General features: G+C 40.9%; 1 protein-coding gene across 1 annotated transcript; it reads left to right on the forward strand.

The window, feature by feature from the left end:
- Positions 1-1,175: 1,175 nt before the first annotated feature.
- ABHD10 (abhydrolase domain containing 10, depalmitoylase) lies at positions 1,176-11,506 on the forward strand. Its single transcript, XM_068908633.1, has 5 exons — positions 1,176-1,362; positions 5,021-5,204; positions 6,040-6,151; positions 7,169-7,306; positions 8,947-11,506. The coding sequence occupies exons 1-5, from the start codon at positions 1,227-1,229 to the stop codon at positions 9,286-9,288; spliced, it is 912 nt and encodes a 303-aa protein (XP_068764734.1). The 5' UTR covers positions 1,176-1,226; the 3' UTR covers positions 9,289-11,506.
- The last annotated feature ends 7,249 nt before the right edge of the window (positions 11,507-18,755 follow it).

Consider the following 18,755-nt stretch of genomic DNA (forward strand, 5'->3'; position numbering starts at 1 on the left):
AACAGCCCTGGAAACTTTTTGTTTAACTACAAAATAGAAATTGCTGTATCTCACGATTTTCACAGTTTGGCTAATATTTTGTTTTGATTGTGACCCTGACGGCAGGCGATAGCAGCGCCCTCCTCATAGGAGCCCATGCAGTTTGTGCCTCCTTCAGGAGGATTTCCGTTGCCATCACACACACGCAGAGGGGTGGGTTTTGCACTGGTGCACATCAAGACGGAGTAACCTACGCAGTTTTGCCATGTACCATGTTAAGCCAAGAGCGGTAGGCTCCATCTCCCACGATCAGCCAGCGAGCCCAGCAAGCTTGCCTGCGGGGCAGTCGGGTGCCTCCTTTACCTTCGAGCATGCCGGGATGGGGCATTTACAAAACACCGGGGCTGTATCCAGCAGCTTCCACCGCTGGTGGGTTGGTAGGTGCGTTGCTGGCCCTTTCACGCAGGGACATGGCTGGCACTTCCATGAGGGAACACCCTTGGCCCTGTGGGCGCTGACTTCTCTTAGCGTTATTTCCTTTCTTTTCGGGTGCCCGCCGTGGCCGGTATATAAAAGGTACAGGGGGTCAAGAGCTGTTCGAAGTAAAACCATGTTTTGGCAACCTTGGCCTTTATTTGCATGGACGAGTACTGGCGGGGGAAACGGTAGCTGAGGATCAGTTACTTAGAAGGGCCGGTAGGTGGAGAAATTGTTAAGCGCTAACGCTGCCAGACGGGCGACCGAGGGAGGGAGGAACGGGTCTTGAACGATCCTTTCTGGCCGCGCCTGTAAGAGCCACGTAGTTACATGCAACAAAATGTCTTAGGCCCACGTATCTAGAGAATACCTGAAATACTCGACTTTTTTAGACTGGGTCTTACGAGCCCTTAAACAGAGAGGCCTCTGCCGACGATCACCCCTCGGGAACACATCGCCTCTAAGGCAACAACGCCCATGACGCGTTTGGGGTAAATTTTAGCTTTCCCTCCTCAACACCAGCCCTAACGGCCGCGGGAAGGCGGCAACGGCCGCGGGGGGCGGGGCACCCCCTGCCGCGCGGCCCCGCCCCTCCCCGGGCCGCCGCCAGCAGCGAGCAGCGAGAGCGCACGCGCGCCCCTTCCCGGCGGGCCCACGGTGGGCGGGGGCGCGCATGCGCGTGGCCTGCCTCTCCCCCACTACGGCGGGCGGCGCGTGCGCAGTGAGGCGCGTCCTCCGCCCGCCGCCGTGCGGGGCGTGCGTTGGCGGCCATGACGGCGGCTGCGGGCGCGGTGCGGGGGCTGCTGCGGGGCGGCGGCGGCGTTGCCGCCGCGGGCTGCCTGGGGCGGGGGGGCCGCCACGTCTCAGACCCCTTGCTGCCGCTGCAGGCTGCCCTGGGGCTCGCGGGTAAGGGAAGAGCCGCGGGAGGGCCCCTGCTGGTCTTCCTGAGCTGGCCCTCGGGCGCCGGGGGCGTCAGTCAGTCAGGTTGGGGGGCGGGGGAGGAATTAGATGTGTCACTGTCTGTCAGTCAGGCAGTCGGTAGGCTTAGGGAGGTCATCTCCCCCCCCATGCCCCCCCTCCCTCCCCAGCCGCCCTTCAGCGCGGTGGCCCGGCCGTTAAAGTCCGTTAGCGGCCGCGTGCCGGGTGCGCGTGGGCTGCCGCGCCCTTTGCCGCCTGAGGGGGAGGAGGCGCGGGGTGCCCGCCGGGACCGCGCGGGCCCGTGTGCGCGCTCGAGGGGCAGCTGCCTTCCCGCAGGGGTGTGTTCACGCCCTCCTGAGCGCCTGCTGCCGCTTTCGGCGGAGCTGGAAAACGGAGGAGGTGGCCCAGTTCGCTTGGCTGTGCGTGAAACGTGCCTAGGGGCGAGGCCGCGCCAGGCCGCTGAAAGGCTCTACCGGCCTCCGCTGTTGAGCAAAGTGCTTCGCCTGCCCAGACACAAGGCTGCTTTCTCGCTCTTCCAGACCCAGTGCTTGTCTAATTTGTGGAGTTTTTCCAGTTCCCTAAACTTGACAAAACTGTTCGCTTTTCTTACTGAGGGGGTGAACCTCCCCTGAGGCTACTGAAAGTAGTAGTGAATAAAAGTGTTTGCTGCTGCTAAGGGTGTGTGTTGTGTGTCTGCATAAAAATCTACTTGCAACGATTTTTCTTGCTTTTTTTTTTCCATTGAAGTTTAGAGGAAATGATTGTGATGTGATCAGAGCAGCTGATCGTTGAGTGTGCTGTCAGGTGCTCTGAGAGTGGGCTAAGCAGCAGTTCCCATTGGTGTCCTGGTGGCCTTTTTAACCCCGTAGCAACAGTGGTTGCATGAAGCAAAGTGTGGACAATGTAGAGTCTGTTATTTAGAAGAGCTGTGTTTGTCTGCTACTCCTCTTCACAGTCGGTAGGTTATAGAGCTTGAGCTTCCCAAGTTGTTCACAGCGTTTCTGTGGCTTTGGTTAAGGCTTCCACCTGTGCAGTTCTGGCCTCATTTGCGGTGGCTCTTGGTCATAACACAAATTTGCACAGTGTTTCTGGTATGAGAGAGTTCCATAGTATCAGACAAGGCTTCTGGGTCTTCCTGTGGCTGCCTTCTGCTGACCGTCGCTTGCAGTAATCTGCACCCTTCAGAAGTGCTTCCCTGATCTTACTGAGGTCTTTCAGTGAAATCAGGAGAAGAAATTGCTGGGTGGATGTTCAGTTATTAATGTTCTCGACTGATGTAAAGAGAAGTCTGAGAACATGGCTTATGTGAACTGTGCTTTCAGATTGGCTGGCTAGGGCATAGGCTTTAGTTTTTTGCATTATTCAGGTTAGGATTGCTGCCGGCGCGTTGACAGTATCAGTTGTCAAATGTACAAGACTAGTTTGTGGAGTAGCTTAGAAAGCAGTTGCCTTGTAGCTGCAGTTTAAAGCTTGCTCAGTGTCAGAGTTTGAAGGCACCCTCCAGAGCGCTGCAGAATGGAAACCTAAGCCCTGCAGAGGTGGTTAGGGTTTATGGAAGAGAACAATATTACTAATTCTTTCTCTCAAGTGTAGTGCTTTCTGGTGTATCAAATCTGTTGTTGGCGGGTGAAGGAGTGACTGACTTCCTGGCATAGACACAAACAAAAAGCTGTAGTGTGGACACGTCTCAATAAATAGACCTTTACTGTGATATTTATCTCCTTCATAATAATAGCAGCATTGGTAGAGTAAAAAACTGTTCCAATTTTTCAGGAAAGATTTATTGTTTTAAATCTGTAGATCAAATTTTTAGCTCTTATATTTTAACTGTTAGCATTCAGTGTTTTGTAATATTTAGCATCTTTTCTGTGTGCCCCTTTACTCATGCGTGTGCAAGTTAATACAAAAAGCTTGACTGTAATCTCTCTGATAGTGAGAAAACAGAACCCAAAGCTGCAGAACAGTTAAAAGGTGTAATACTGTCAAGGCCTGTTTTTGCAGAATCTAGCTACTGGTTATGTCCCCGGGGAGCCCTTGTCTTTCATTTTGGGTAGCATGGGCTTTGTACCCCGCTATTGATTTGCAGTATTCAAGAACAAATCCTCTTTTATTCTAAGAATTAAAAGTATCAAAGTCTTATCGGAAGTCTAGACCAAGCTTTCAGTTTAACAAATTATCTTGCGAAGTGGGATAATAGAGGGGATTAATTCTCACTAACACCTCTGTACAAATCACTTACCTTCACCCACAATAGACAGCTAAACTTAGATTAAATGTGATAACAGCCATTGAGATTCAGTGTAGTATTCATTAGTCATTATTGACTTTGATAATCCTTCTTCCTTGTTTGAAACCAGCTCAAATTTTTGATAGTTATTGGTATGAATAACAGAGTCCAACCTAATGTTTCTTTTCAAAATATGTCTGGTTTGCTGTCTTGAACTAAAACAACATAATTTCATAAGTTCTCGGTACACTGATATGAAACCTTCCCTTTCTTCTAATAATGTGTAGCAGATGACTTTGCCAGAAGTTGAGCCAAACCATCTTGCATTTTTAAAATATTTGCAAAATACTTAGATTTGCAAAGTGGTATATTTTATTCTAGATAAATGTGGAACAACATGAGCACTGGAATAATTTATCTACCCTAGCACGAATACCCATCAAACCGTGTGATAAGATGTCTGTGTCTGTTCAGGAGGTGATTAAAAAAATCACACATCTGCGAAGGTCAACTGTGTTTCTTCTTATGGGATGTGTTTAATTACGTTACTCTGTATTTACAGAAATTACAAGTTTTTTTTTTTTTTTTTATCTTCTGTGATTCATGTCTGGGAAAAAGACTGATGTTAAGGTGGCATATGTTAAATAATTTGATTCAGAGCCTATCACCTTATTTATTTTCAGTATTACAATAATACTGAGCTTAAGCAGAAATAGCTGTTGATGACATGCCCCCAGAAGTCTAGATATTATTTATTTATTGGTTTTGGTCAATGCCAATGTTGCTTTACATTCATCATGTTAAAAAAGGTAAAATTGCAAGCTTCTTTCCCAGTTCCCAATTTATTTTTTAACTTTCCATGTTGGACTTTCTCCTGCACAGATCTTGTGGATCTGGGGTTTTTGTAATTTTGACCTTCAGTTGTAATTTTCCTCCAAATTTTGCCATCTTATGTAATTGTAAACTTCCTTTCGTGCATAATACTTCAGTCCCGAAGTTGTATTTTTTGAATTTCACTCCTGGAAAACCAAAAGGAAAAATAAAAAAGTTAAACGGATGAAAAAGTATCATTTCATGTGAAAGTAAGTAAATGTTCGAGATGGTATAAAACGTGAGGGAAAAGGAAGTATAGCAGACCTTAGCTTTTGGTTTCTGTCAATCCCTTTGCTAATTACTGAGCAAACTGCTTATGTGGTTGGCATTAAAGGATTTGAGAATGAGTCACAATCAGTTTTTCCTTCGAGGTTGACCAGTAGTAGTTATAACCACTGAAGAATGTAGAGGATGCTATATTTTTCACTTCGGCCTAAGTATATTATTTTCAAGTAATATGCCCATATTTTCTGAACCCTAATTTTATAAAATATTAGTATTTCTGCGAAGGTTGTCAAGGTTGTACTAAGTAGCTCTTTCTTTCAGTTTGCAGGCTGAAATCATCGGTTAGCTTCCTTACTCGACCAGATCGACCAAATCTAGCTTATCATAAGCTGAAGGGCAGAAATCCAGGGATTATTTTCCTTCCAGGCTTTAATTCAAATATGAACGGTCAGAAAGCAATTGCCCTTGAGGATTTTTGCAACTCTCTAGGTCATGCCTTCATCAGGTACATTCAGAGTGTTATTCTCAAGAAAATGAAAGAATTAAGTATCACTGGTTAGGAGAGGGGAGAATGAGTTTAACAGAAAAAAATATTTAGGGGCTGAAATTAATTCTGATTAATCTCTTAGTAGTAAATGTAGACTTTTGCATTTGATTTGGAACATGGGCTGCGCTGCATATAAGCTTAGAAGTGTCTCTATTCCAGTGATAATGTGCATTTGGAATATAGACTTTCTGTCTGTTGAGAGACTGACGTAAATCAGGAAAATGTATTTGGAAAGTAATTTAGAAAACTGATAAAATTTCTGTAGTCTAGTCTAGTGCTATGCATTGTGTTAAGGCTGTAAGCACAAAAAATGAAAGAGGAAAGAAAAGCTTTTAAATTTTGGATTTAGGTCCTGGTATTCTAATTTTTGTAAATTATCGCTATTAGCATTCTCGTTAACTGCAAAACCTTATCACACTGTCCAGTGGCTTGTGTGTTTTTAGATGATCACGTACATACTTGGTGAGATTCTTCTTTGATAGACTAGGTAGAATGTGAGTTTCATAAATATTCATAATTGGGTACAGTATTTCAAAGAGAGGGAGTTATCCTGGTAAATTTGGCTATTTATACCTCACACTGTAAGAGAATACTGCATCACCTTGTTGCATATGTTGTATTTAAATCTCCTTTTGTGTGGTTTTTAATGCTGAAGATAAGCGGGACCAAGTAAGAAAATGGTCGGTGTGATATGTTGTCTTCTGTTTAATTTTGATTAAATGGTACCGTTTCGTTACATTCTGTGTAGTTGTGGACAGTACTCCAACTTTCATTTTGATGGTTACTTTTGCAGATTTGACTATACGGGATGTGGAAGTTCGAATGGTAACCTCGAGGAGTGCACAATTGGGAAATGGAGAAAGGATGTTCTGTCTATACTGGATGAACTTACAGACGGACCACAGGTTGTATTTTATTTTTATGTATAGAACACTTTCCTCCCTCAGGATAGAACATTATATCCTCGAAAATGTGCTGCAAAAGCTCTGGTAAACAATAGCTTCAATTTACAGTCTCTGTTCTCTTAACAACTTGCACTCACTTTCAAGATGATTCATTTGAAGTAAGTCAGATTCCTAGGATGTCTTTCGCACACACGTAGATCATAGAACCATAGAAACGTGGGTTGGCAGGACCACCTGGAGGTCTGTTGGTTGGGCCCTTGCCTAGGACAGGACTGTCACTGCAGTGGGTCGGGTCAGCCCAGGCTTTGTCCCGAGGAGTCTTGAAGGGTGAAGTTTTCACCTGACCTCTCTGGGCACTCTGTTCGAGTGCTGTGCTGCCTTCCTAGAGAAAAAGCTTTTCCCTGATATCTAAATGGTAATGCCCAGATGCTGATGCATTGACTCATTAGAGTGACTTACCGTAACGTTAAACGTTAAGATATTGTATATGGTGAAATAACTAACAAAATGGTCAGCAGAAGCAGCATTTGGTTTCTTCTTTAACTTTGGAAGTGAATGTAGAAGCTCATTCAAATACTGTGAGGAGCTTGAGAACTGCTCCAACCTGGAAATACCTCAGTATTTTGTTAAAACCTTTTTGTATTATAAATTGCTTTTGTTGGTCCCTGTCACTGCACTGAGCCTTTATGATGTGCGTTTATTTTAAGCAGGAAGCATAAAATATTCATGCAGTACTGAATTGTTTCACCTCTCGTTTTGTTTACAGTGTTTCAATCCCAGTCAGCAATAACCAGCCATGCCAAACAAAAAAAGAATAATAAAATGCCAGATCCTGTGGTGCTTACTCAGGCAAAATTTCTACTGGAGATGACAGCAGTTCTGCCTGGGTAAGGACAGCAGGATTGTGCCCGAGGTTTAAATAGTTAAACAAGACGAAAGCTGATTTTTTTTTTTTTTGGTGAAAGAAAAAAAGAAGATATTTCCTGTAAAATAACATCTTATTTCCTCTCTTTTAAGATTCTGGTGGGCTCCAGCTTAGGGGGATGGCTGATGCTTCATGCCGCAATGGCACGTCCAGATAAAGTAGCTGCTCTAGTTGGAGTCGGTGTAGCAGCGGATCATCTTGTAAGAACCTTTAACAGGCTTCCCATTGAGGTAAATGCTCATGATTGGCTTTTGTGCAAGCTCAAATCTATCAGACGTTTAAGGCAGTGTTGTCCAAACACTGGTACTTGGCCTGCACATCTTCTGGTAGTTTTTCTGCGTGTGTGGTGGAGGTAAACTGAAAACTTACATTAATTAAAAACCTGCAAAATTCTGTGCTTCTGCTGTGAAGTTAGTGTGAATGCTGCCTAGAATGTGTTTATATTACTGTGGCATATAGGACACGGAGTTAGAGACCCCTGTTATTCAGCAGTCCATTAGATTCCAGTGTTAAAGATCTTACACTTGCGTCCAAATTGGATTGAATCTATTCAGCTTATTGGATATAAGGTGAATAGGACTGTGCTTTCAAGGATGAAGAAGTAGCTGTTAAAGTAATTGAGGTGATATTGGATGAGATAATTCCGACACAGCTTGTGTGTAGAAAGGGAATTCTTCAGATTAGTGTGTTTATGAAGAATCTACATGATCTAGATAGCAGAAAGTCTTTCTCCAAGTTGCCTACTTAATGGTGATAATGTTCAGTCTTCAGAAAAGTAAACTGGGCGTAATAACGTGACAAAGAAATAACTCATACTGTAGAATAATTAAAATATTTTCTTCTTTCTTTTTTTTTTTTTTTTTTGAAGATGCTTTAAAGATATTCTAGCATCATTACCTAAGGCTTTATTTGTAGTTGAGTTTAAGCTTTACTGATCATGAGTAAGCTTGATTTTGACATCTCTTTATGGCTTACTTATTTTATTAGGTTGAAACAAAGAGGGTGTTACATCATGTCACGTAAGGAAAGAGTTCTTATCCTTCATGCTGAGTTTTTGTTTTGTTTTTTTTTCAAAATAGGGAAAATTGTGAAGAACGACAGTGTTGATTTTTTAAAAGATACTTATTGTGGTCACAAGAGGAAGCATAAAGGGTTGTTTGAAGTTAAATGAGACAACGATCACTGGTGATTAGAAAGAACGTACAAACAAAACTAAGCATGTCTTCAGTAGATGTTACTATTCTTGTATGTACCAGTCATGTTAGCGTTATGCTGAGATAAGCTTAATCTATTTGTCACGACATATTTTGCGCTGTGTTTAGTAGAGGAAATGGAAGATGAAAACCAGATAGAAAATATTGACTTGACTTGATCAAAAATTATTTTCCTTAAACTCTAAGGGTATACAGATTTGTCTTCAGAGTCAGGAAATACGATATTTAAACATAGCTATCATGACGGAACCGGAAAAGGTTCATGACTGGAAAATTCCTGTTTCCTAGGAGTCTCCTTGATTGAGGTTCAGTGAATTGATTGAAGCCAGAAAGACCCGCTGTTCATTGTGGCTGTATGTCTTTTTCTTTCCGATAGATTCTGGCTGAGAAGCTTAATTTAACCGGGGAATATTAACTAGATTAATTGCAGGCGAGAGGTGCAGCATAGCTTTTGTGTTGTGGTAGGGGTTTTGCCTTTTCAGATGCTGTAAGGCAAACAGGAATATACCTTCTCTGCTAATAGGACTAGACAAAGTGGAATTTAAAAAGTCTACGGAGGTTTTAGTGCGTTTAGAGCAGAAATGAGAAGTTGGGGCACCCTAAAGAATTCGTAACGTCTTTCTTGTGTGTTCTTTGCTTTTTTTTTTTTTTTATAGACCCAAAAAGAAATAGAAGAAAAAGGTGAATGGAAATTGCCAACAAAGCATAGTGAGGAAGGCTATTACTCTCTGACATATGACTTCATTAGAGAAGCAGAAAACCACTGTGTGTTGAATAGTCCTATTCCTGTAACATGTCCCATAAGACTTATTCATGGCATGAAGGATGATGACGTCCCTTGGCAAATCTCTATGCAAGTTGCTGATCGTGTTCTGAGCAAAGATGTGGATGTTATCCTCCGCAAAGTTGGCCAACATCGTATGAGTGAGAAGGAAGATACGAAACTTCTTGTGAATACTGTTGATGATTTAATCGACAAGCTGACAACACTAGCATGAGCTGTATGGTAGCATAATTGCATGAACTCTGCACCTGACTCTTTTCCATGAGTAGTGGAAACCCTGTTCTTAAAAAAACTCCTGCCAGGGTTGTGACTATCACAGTAAGAATAGGAGCTTTAACTACTGTTTCCTTATATCTGTTTTGTAAACACAGATATTTTTATTAATGCTGTATTTGCACAGATAGTTCAAAATGTGAAGAGAGTGCTGCTGTTTGTTTCAAAATCTCTCCTTCACCACTTATACCTTTTTTTAGCACGAGCTTCCTACACTGTTTTGTACCGAAACGCGCTTACCTTTCTTATTTCGTGCCAGTGGTTCATTTTATTACTACTTGGCCTGTACAATACAACTTAATTTCTCATTTCTTTGACACCTTTGTAGAATTGTGCTTTATGCTCTAGCATTCTTGTTTTATGTCTGAAACCTTTCTGTGCAAGCCAAAATACAACATAAGTGTTTAGCAAAGTTATTGTCATTAGAAACAGAGTAAGTAAACATGAAGTGTAATAAACTGATTTCAAATCAAATGATGATATTTTCCTTAAATAGTGTTAAAATTGTAAAACAAAAGGCATGTAAAGCCCTGATGGTGCGCTTGGAGGAAGGAAGGAAGAAGTTACTTTGGATTTGTTTAGAGTAGATCAAGACTAAGTTTTACAGACATAAATACCCATAGGCCTGTTGTGGGGCTGCCACATATATGAGAATCGCGTTATTGCTGTCTTAAGAGCCTAAGAAAGCAGTGCCTCGAAGTGTGAGTCGATTTCTCTTATCTATACTTATAAGTAGGATTGATATCCTCTTCTCCAGGCTACCTTTGTGTAACATTTGATTTGTGAGACTACTTATTAAGGGAATAATATATAATCTTTGTATAAAGCAAACTGAAATTAGATCAATATTGTGGCCCATTTCTATAGTAATTGCTTAAAAGTAAGGAGTATGAGATCATAGGGCCTCACTGCCTCCCTTCTATGTGTGGATTATCAGGAGTAGTGTCTTTTGGAGTTAACTTGAGGTGCACAATTGCAAACAGGAACAACTTTTAGCTGAAACTTAAAGGTAATAGTTGGATAGTTCTTGTAACATGGATCACTTAGAATTTTAATAGTCTGTGGATTTAATGGGACTGTCACCTGTCCTTTATTCAAAAGTAAGGTGTCATTCATACCTTTGGAATAGAGAACAGAACTTAGATGAGAGGTTGGAATTAGTTCAGTTTGCCTTAATGTGAAACCTCAGTCAGAAACATTTAGTAATTTCTGGCTTTGCAGTTTTAAATAGAAAGTGGCATTGCTATTGATACCTAGAAAACTAAGGCTTCTAGGGGCAAGATATTTCTATAGGAGCTATCTTTTTAGTGTTAGCGTCCTCAGTAGAAGTTCATTGTGCAGAGCTTTGCTGAAGTACTGATTTAATAAAATGAGAAAAATTACAAAAAAATAAATTTTGATGACTTCTTTGGAAGTAGGGTTTTATTTAGGCTTCGACACTACAAAAACCAAGAAGCTGTGATGTGAAACTTCTGGATCCTGGTATGAGGCTAAAAGAGACCGCTCTAGTTCAAAAGGAAGCTACAGTAAGGTTATAGTATAGATGTGACCCTTCTAATTTGAGTGGACTACTTTGCTGATTCAATTCATTTAGCTCAGGAATATCTGTCTTAGGAATTACATCATTCCATGGAATGTTGTTTCCAAGTACTTCTGGTTTCTGAAGGGAGTAGACAATTTTTGCTGTCAGGATGAATATGCAGTTCTTTACTTTCTTAAGCTTTGAAAACTCTTAACTACATATTTTTGAGGAAAAATTAATAAGATGGCTTATGAAAACTGTGCACCCACTTCCAGTCCTGAAGCTCGATTTGTGTTCATCTTTGTGTTGTTAAACAGTTGTCTTTATATGCATTCAAATAACTTGCATTTAACACAACCTGAAAAATAGATTTGTGAGATTTTTAAAAAGACAGTCAAATCAAAATTAAGTTACTTTAAAACTTTCTGCTATTAGTTTATCTATGGCAACTTCTTTTTTGATTCACTTGTCATGTCTTAGATTGCTTTGTCTCTTAAAGGAAGAAATAGATGAAAAGAAGGAAGCAGATTGCAGTAGTTCAGAATTGCTTCAATTTTAATTAAGGCACAAAGTTATCAATTGTAATAGATGTATTTTCTTTCACATGTATTAAATATGTTATTTCAGTAGCTGAAAAGTTCTGAGTTATTTTTTCGAATGGACGTTATCCCTATATGCATCCAGTTGACTGTATGTATGTTGTTCTGTTTAGCAGTTCAGAAAAGTCTTTATACCTCTGCACACATTGAAGCTGTGTAATTCGCTTGAAAGAACTGCATTGTATTTCTTCAAAGGTTCACCTTAACCTTTATTAAGCAATTAGTATCTCATGGGTAAAGTCTTTTTGTTGCAGTGCCTTAGAGCAAGATAACTGAAAACAAAGGTGAAGGGAAGGAGTGATCTTTTTAGTTCTGCATCCAGGTGGGAGAAGGCAGCAGAACCGGCCTGACACAATTGTTGAGGATACAACTGCAGCACCAATGGCTTAGACCTTAGCGTTATTGAAACTATTAATCCTGGGGGTTTTTTGCTTTTCAGTGATTTTTGTAGTTCTCTCTGTTTTCCTTTCTTCCCTGCTCCCTAAATGAACATCAGTGGTACTGTTTGTTTCAGGTGCACCCCAAATTTAAGATATACTGCCTAAATACAAAGGCAGAGATTTTGTTTTGCCACAGTAATTCCACTGGTATTGCTCTCGCAGGCATAGCATTTTCTTTGTGTTCGTGCTGGAATTTGCCAGCGTTTTGATTACTGTCAACTTGTCGTGTTTAAATGCCTGAAATAAGGGTTGTGTGATAACCGGTGTTCTCCCCTGCATTCCCTCTTCCTGTGTTAGTGTTGCCAAAGCTGTACTGTTTATTGCAGTAGCAGAAAGTCTGGAGAAAAACAGCTAAAGGCCCAGCTTTCCTGCTATAGCATCCCCGAAACCAGAGAGATTTACAAACTACCCATAGCTAGCGCTTGACTTATCAGGAAGTCTTGACGCTCTCTAATGTCATAGTCACATTGTTAGTGGTGTCATTTTATTCAGTAGTACGTTTTGCCCTGTGAGGTAGTGGTGATGGCATGCATCTCTTTCATCTTTGCTGGTAGATGCCTAGATAGTGAATTATTTTTAATGTTAGTCATATTTAAAAAACTATTTCTCTTTTGTAGAAATTCTATATTAAGCTAGTATATTACGTATTTGGAAAGAAAGCTTTGCGTAGTTGGAATCTTTTGTAATGGATTCTTATGTTCCATGGCTTTTTTTTTTTAATGGACCTCTAATTTGCTGCCAAGTACAAAGTGTGTTTTAGGGATATCTAACATGCATCTCTTCAAGAGTATGCTGGGTTTGCACAAAATGACCTGAGTCTTCTCTGCTTCCAAATGCAGCAAGCTAAGCGGCTGTATATTGTGCTGCTTGGAGGTGGTGTGGTTTTTGTTTTCTTTAAATGTCTTAGTCTACGCTTAATTATTTTCAGTAGTTCACTTAAGTTCGTGTTATCATCTTTCATTTCTGGCAGGTCTGAAAATCACTTCTGGGCTGTCACTGAGCATAGTACTGACATGTTGGGGCTGAGAGGGTTGTCACAGCACAAGGAAGCTCTGGACGGTAAACAGAGGCGCTCAACTGCTCTGTAGTTCCTTTTGATCAGACAATGCTAGTTGAATGAGCATTTGGAGATGTTTATTTTATATGTAATGGTTAAATTACATAACGTGAATTCCTGCCCAGGAATTAGTAGTCCTTCGAGTTTCATGAATATATAACAAATACGAGCTTTTATAGTTAGGCATGAAACTTGATTAGCATGTAGTGCTAAAGAAGCAGCTGATAGATTTAATTAAAAAAGAAACAAAAGCGTTACCAGCTGACCTCAACTGTCTGCAGTCCTTATCAAGTGACACTTCCATTTCAGATCTGCTGCAAAACCTGTGAAACTACTTGAAACCTAACTTGTGAAGCAAACTTTATCTGCTAAAAAACCATCAAAACGGTGAGGCGTGCTTTCCAGGGTTTTGGAGCTACTCTGCAGTGGATCAGTATGTATTGAAAGAGTCTGTAAAACTTAACTTTTTTTTTTTTTTTTTTTTACTATTAAGCAAATGTTCTTCTTCTGTGTATATTGAGCTGCACTAGCACAGTTTTATATATATTAATTTTTTATCTTTTCATATGGCCCACTTATTTTGACTCTCCTGTTGTTATGGCTTTGTATTACACACAGCAGCCTTTTTTTGAGTTAACTGGTATGAAGTGTTTCACCTGCTTTCCATTTCAGCCTATTTACTTTTTTTGCTTTAACACTAAATATAAACAAAACACTGTTCACAAAAAGACTGCTAGTTGGATAGGCCTCAGAGGAGCTGCCTCCTGCTGTTTCATTTTTATGTTAATTTTTGATTAAGTGCTTTCTCTTGGACACACTGTTATTCATTGGGGCTGAGATTTATGGTGCCATACTTTTCATAGCCAGTGAAAAGGTGCTTAGAGAGAAACTCCCAGCCAGCTCTGATGTTTCAAGCACGCGAGTGCGATATCCAGTTCTGACAATGATTCAGTGCCTTGGTCAAAGTCACAACATTGGTTCTGTGCTTGTCGCTCCTCTTCCTCTCCTCTCCTCCATGTCTCCCCTCTGCACCCCCCCTCCCCCCCAAAAAAAGGGGGAGGAGAGATAAAATCATGACCTGGGGAATAATGAGATTGGAACCTTCTTGATTGTTGTGTTACTCAATCGTACTGTTATAAATGGGCAGACCTATAACACCCTGCAGAAATGTATAAAAAAAAATAGATAAATTATGTTGGCAATATTCAAAGATAAAGGCTTCGTTGGAAAAAAAGAGGATTCTGCAGTTGAACTGTCTCTAAGCAATCACAGTCTTGAGCTGCCGTACAACTTCGGTCAGGTTTGGAAAAATGTAGAATTTCACTAAAGTTTTGTGAAAATCAACAACTGTGTAAAGAACATGCATCCAAATAGACCGGAAGTCAGAATGCACTCTTTCCCTCTCTGCCTTTGTGCTCAAGTCCAGCGCAAACAGGAAAGGCAGAGCAAACTCAGCTCTTCTGTTTAATAGCAGGGGGCTTGCTGCATACATACTTTTAAGGCCACTGTGCATGTTGGTTTTTCCCTGGCAGGCGTTTTCTACTGGATGAGATTACTGTAACAGTTGGGAAGGTGGGGGAGAAGAGATAGAGATAAAGGACAAAGATACACTGTTCACGGATTTACTGCTCACAGGTCAGTTTGCCTAGCTCAGATTGATTTTGTTGCTATAGGACATAATCTCGCTTTGATATATACTTGACTAGAAGAATGTTAAAAGTTTCAGCGTAGGACACATTAAATGTAAATCTAAATTACAGGACCTATTACGATGTAGTTGAAGACTTGACCTCATATTTCTCTTTCTAGTCCTGCAGAGGTATGTTATTATGGTCCAACACTTCAGTCTCGTTAAAGAGAAATGAGCATCTTCCATATAACGCAGTAATTGCAGCTTCTGATCTGGTTATGGGTGAGGAATCAACATGTTCTCAGCCCACTGCATTGTCTGATTTTATGTTTAGCAAATGGCTTTAGCTAGCTCTGCATTTATATTTGGAATGAAAAGCAAATGACAGCTGCTAAAACTTCTAGTCATTTGGTTCTGAGACTAAAATACAGATTTAGAGTGCTTTTAGATGGGCATATAAAAGGTTGCGTTCTTTTTGTGCCTTCTGACCTGCACCAAGTTATCTGTTCACCTCCCACACGGGAACGTGAGAAGGTCACTGCTGCCTGTCAGGGTGGAAGCAGGTGCCTGTGTCCGTGGCAAAGGTATGCTGAACAGCAGCACACTTGAAGGCTGGAGCAATGTAAATGGTCTGCCCAGACGTTAGGCCTGGAAAAGCAATCCCTGAAGGACACAGACTGCCTGGGATCAGATCTGGGCTGTCCCAGGAATGCTGTCCTTTGCTGAGTATGAAAATACTGAATATGGCTTGAAGAAGTCCCTGACTGCAAAGCTAACTCTCCAATAATAAGAACAGAGCATTTATTTAGTTAGGAAATTTTTTAGATAAATTTTATTCTCTGTTTTGACCTATGTTTCAGGAAAACAAAGATGTTACCTTTTTTTCCCTGTTCACCTGGTAAGTAAGTGTATATGGCAATATGCCGTTTTCAGATCAAGCTAGCTCTCAGTTTGATCTGAACAAAACGTATTGTTTCTGTTGGGGACGGTGAACACTGATGAAAAAATGTGCTCATTTTCTTTCAAGGAGTCTGTCAGTTCAGTACAAGATTTAAAAGTTCCTGAGAATTAAAATGCACAATTTCCCTTCAAGGTCATCTGGAACGTGGGGAATGCTGGCAGCTACATCCACAAGAATTAGTCTCCAGTAGTAGGTGATAGCTATTTCTGTGGGCAAGCTGCCTGCAAGATGGTAAAGGCTTATGAATCCCAGACACATCTCCTCTTGTGGCAGCCCTGGTTGTTTTGTTCTGCAGACCTTAGTGCCAGGGCATTCTGTTCTGTCCCACAAGTAGGAAGGTCCTTCTTTCCTGAATTATTTTGATTTTAAACCCAAATCTGATGTGTTCCAACTATGCTCTTGCTTGAGACTGTCCAGTTTCTTGTTATCTTCAAAGCTGGCAATGACTTTTTGTAGGCAGAAGTTAATTAAGTTAGCCAGCACTTCCTGTCTTTGAGGCTCTCTACTTTTTGTATTTTAAATCTGCATTTTAAATAAATGAGGAAATCAAAACTCTTAAAAATCACTGTTGACGTTGTCTTCTGACACCTCTGTAGCCTAATATGCACTGTTAAAAAGATGGCAGTGTTCTAATAGCTTTTTTTCCCCTAGTTTGACTGCTTCTCTTGCATGTAGCACCTCCATATATGACAAAGCAAGGTCATGAGCAAGACCGGCGGTCTGCACAGCACTCCTCTGGCCTTGCAGCTCCTATTGATCCTTGGCATCCTCTCTGCAATACCAGAAGATGCTATGTCAGCCCACTGGAGTATATGCAGAGAGCATCTTTCAACAGTCCTTATGAAGAGTTTTCTTGTGAAGGGAAGAGCTCTAGCTGTTTTACAGCTTTGGAAACTTTCCTTTTTTTTTTTTTTTTTTTTTTTTAAACCCAACTGGGAAAAGTTCATTATTACACAGCCTAGACTTACCAGTTAATCTAATTCCTGGATAGCTTCATCTGAGGTGAGTTGACCCACTATACTTCAAAAGACAGTGCTCTGAGATGATTGAAATACCATATTCTTTCTGTGGGGTGAACTGTTGAGCAGCAAATCTGACAAAAGCTGAAGGCTGCTTTGTGGCAGGGGAAGTTTTACTTTTCCCTCCGTATTCCAGTTAGAAACCATTGAAAATTATTAAATTACCGTGGGTGTAAACATAGGTAGTGAGCAAATCAGTGCTGGTTTTATTATTGTTGGTAACATTTGTTTATGTATTTACAAAGATTTTTTAAGCCTTTAAGATGATACTGTGATTATCTACATTACTTGAAGCATAAGATGAGAAATAGTTGAGATGTTCTAATGGCTAAGGACCTTTGCTGCTGAAAGCCTGCACCTTACTCTACATCATGTTTCTAGCCATCAGACTTCAATGTTCCTGCATCCAGTAGACGGAACTTGAGCTCCTTCAGTTCTCCTTTGGTTTGTAGCCACATTGTGCCTGCCATTTCTTAACATCTTTTTGGTGAGCTAAACAGATAGTCCTTCCACCGTGAATACGGTAAAGGCTCTAATTTTCACTCTTCTAATTACTGGAGTGACTATTCTTTGAATTTTCTTCAATCTTTCAAGCACTTTTCCTGGACAGTGGTTGTCAGAACTTGATGTGATATTCCCATTACTGTTGCACCTCCCATGCTTTGTACAGCCAAGCCCGGTCATGCTGTTGCGCCCAGAGTTTGCGCCCGCCAGTTTATCTTCCATTTCTCTCTGCGGTTTTTTTGGTTTTTTTTTTAGAGATGCTGTTTCATATGATAGAACGCCACTGTAAAGCACTTTTCTGCCTATGCTGTCACTTTGGCTACACTGAGACATGTTTTTGCCTGCTTCCAGGTAGATTGCTTTCAGAAAGTTTTCTTTATCTTTGTTGTTTACTAAATTGCAGCTTGCATAAGCTGGGCTTTTACTAGGAGTTTGGCTATTTTTTTGTGATTGCTGCTAACACATTAAATAGTTCAGTGCTGAGAACATATCCTTGTGCAAGCTGAATGAAAATATACTTGATCCTTGATGATTTCTCAATTAAAATCATATTATGAGACGTACTAGTTAGCCAGCTTTCATCTGTTTAATGTCTCTTGTCGTTTCTGAATCAGTTTAGTTCTCTAACCAACGTCATGTGGTAGCCAAGTATAAAGTATTACAGAGCTTTTAGTAAATTGCATTAACACTATCGCTTCTGAAACCAAAATTATTCTATTATTTTTCTCAGGACTGAAGTCACAATAGCAGCCTAATGATTTGATTACTCATACTTTGAAAATATTGGGTCAGGACTGGCATTTTTCCAATCCTCTGCAACTTTCCTGGGCTTCAAAGTCATATTAAAAATTAATATTGATGGACAAAATTGCTTTCCAGCTTTCACAGTGTGCAGTGATCCCATGAGAACAGGTTGCATAGCCAACATCTGTGAAGGGGGAGACCTTTACTGTGCAGCTTATGAGAGTTAAATTACTCACGCCTGCCCCCAAGTTAGAAAGCAAGTTGGAGGCTGACACAAAGGTACATATGAAATGGGTCTCATTTCTCATGAAATCCCATTGCTAGTGAGCACTGAACATGATCAGAAAAGGCCAGGCAACCTGAAGAGCTCCCTTTGAAAGGGAAGAATGCAAAAATATCTGGAAGTACAAAATAGAGTTTCTTCTTCTCTGTGGCACTGGCCAGAGTGTAAGGCCTGGGCTTTAATCATTGCTTGAATGGAAGGGCCATCAAATTTCTGTGCTGCTTTTTATGGTTGCCGCTGCAGTTTATTCCTCCTCCCGTCTTCAGGCTTGGTTTACGCCCTTTGTTCCCGCGCTCCGCGGCTGGTCCATCTGCTGTGCCTCTAACAGCATGTTCTCTGGGATGGAAAGTGCTCACGTAACGGCCTTGCTACATAACACTCTGAGTTATGTAATCAAATATTTCATAGGGTTTTAAAACTACCAGTGCACAGAACAGAAAGCACTAAATGAAATGCCTGTGGAAGAGAACAATGAATTAGGTCATCTATTAAATTTTTTATCTCTTGAGTCTTCTCAAGCCCAGGAGCATCCCGAGCAGTATAAATCTGAGAATTCATGGCCTTAAATAAGAAAGTAATGGATGAAGAGGCCATTGTGAGGTAGATATACAAGGAGTCGCACTTTATTTTTTTATTTTTCAGGCAACAG

This window comes from Struthio camelus, chromosome 1 (genome assembly GCF_040807025.1).
Source record: "Struthio camelus isolate bStrCam1 chromosome 1, bStrCam1.hap1, whole genome shotgun sequence".
NCBI lineage: Eukaryota > Metazoa > Chordata > Aves > Struthioniformes > Struthionidae > Struthio > Struthio camelus.

Excerpts from the sequence above, each read along its gene's own strand:
- ABHD10 (XM_068908633.1), top strand. The coding sequence starts at position 1,227 with ATGACGGCGGCTGCGGGCGCGGTGCGGGGGCTGCTGCGGGGCGGCGGC. Across the intron at positions 5,205-6,039 it reads CTAGGTCATGCCTTCATCAG|ATTTGACTATACGGGATGTG; the intron begins GTACATTCAGAG and ends TTACTTTTGCAG. Across the intron at positions 7,307-8,946 it reads TTAACAGGCTTCCCATTGAG|ACCCAAAAAGAAATAGAAGA; the intron begins GTAAATGCTCAT and ends TTTTTTTTATAG.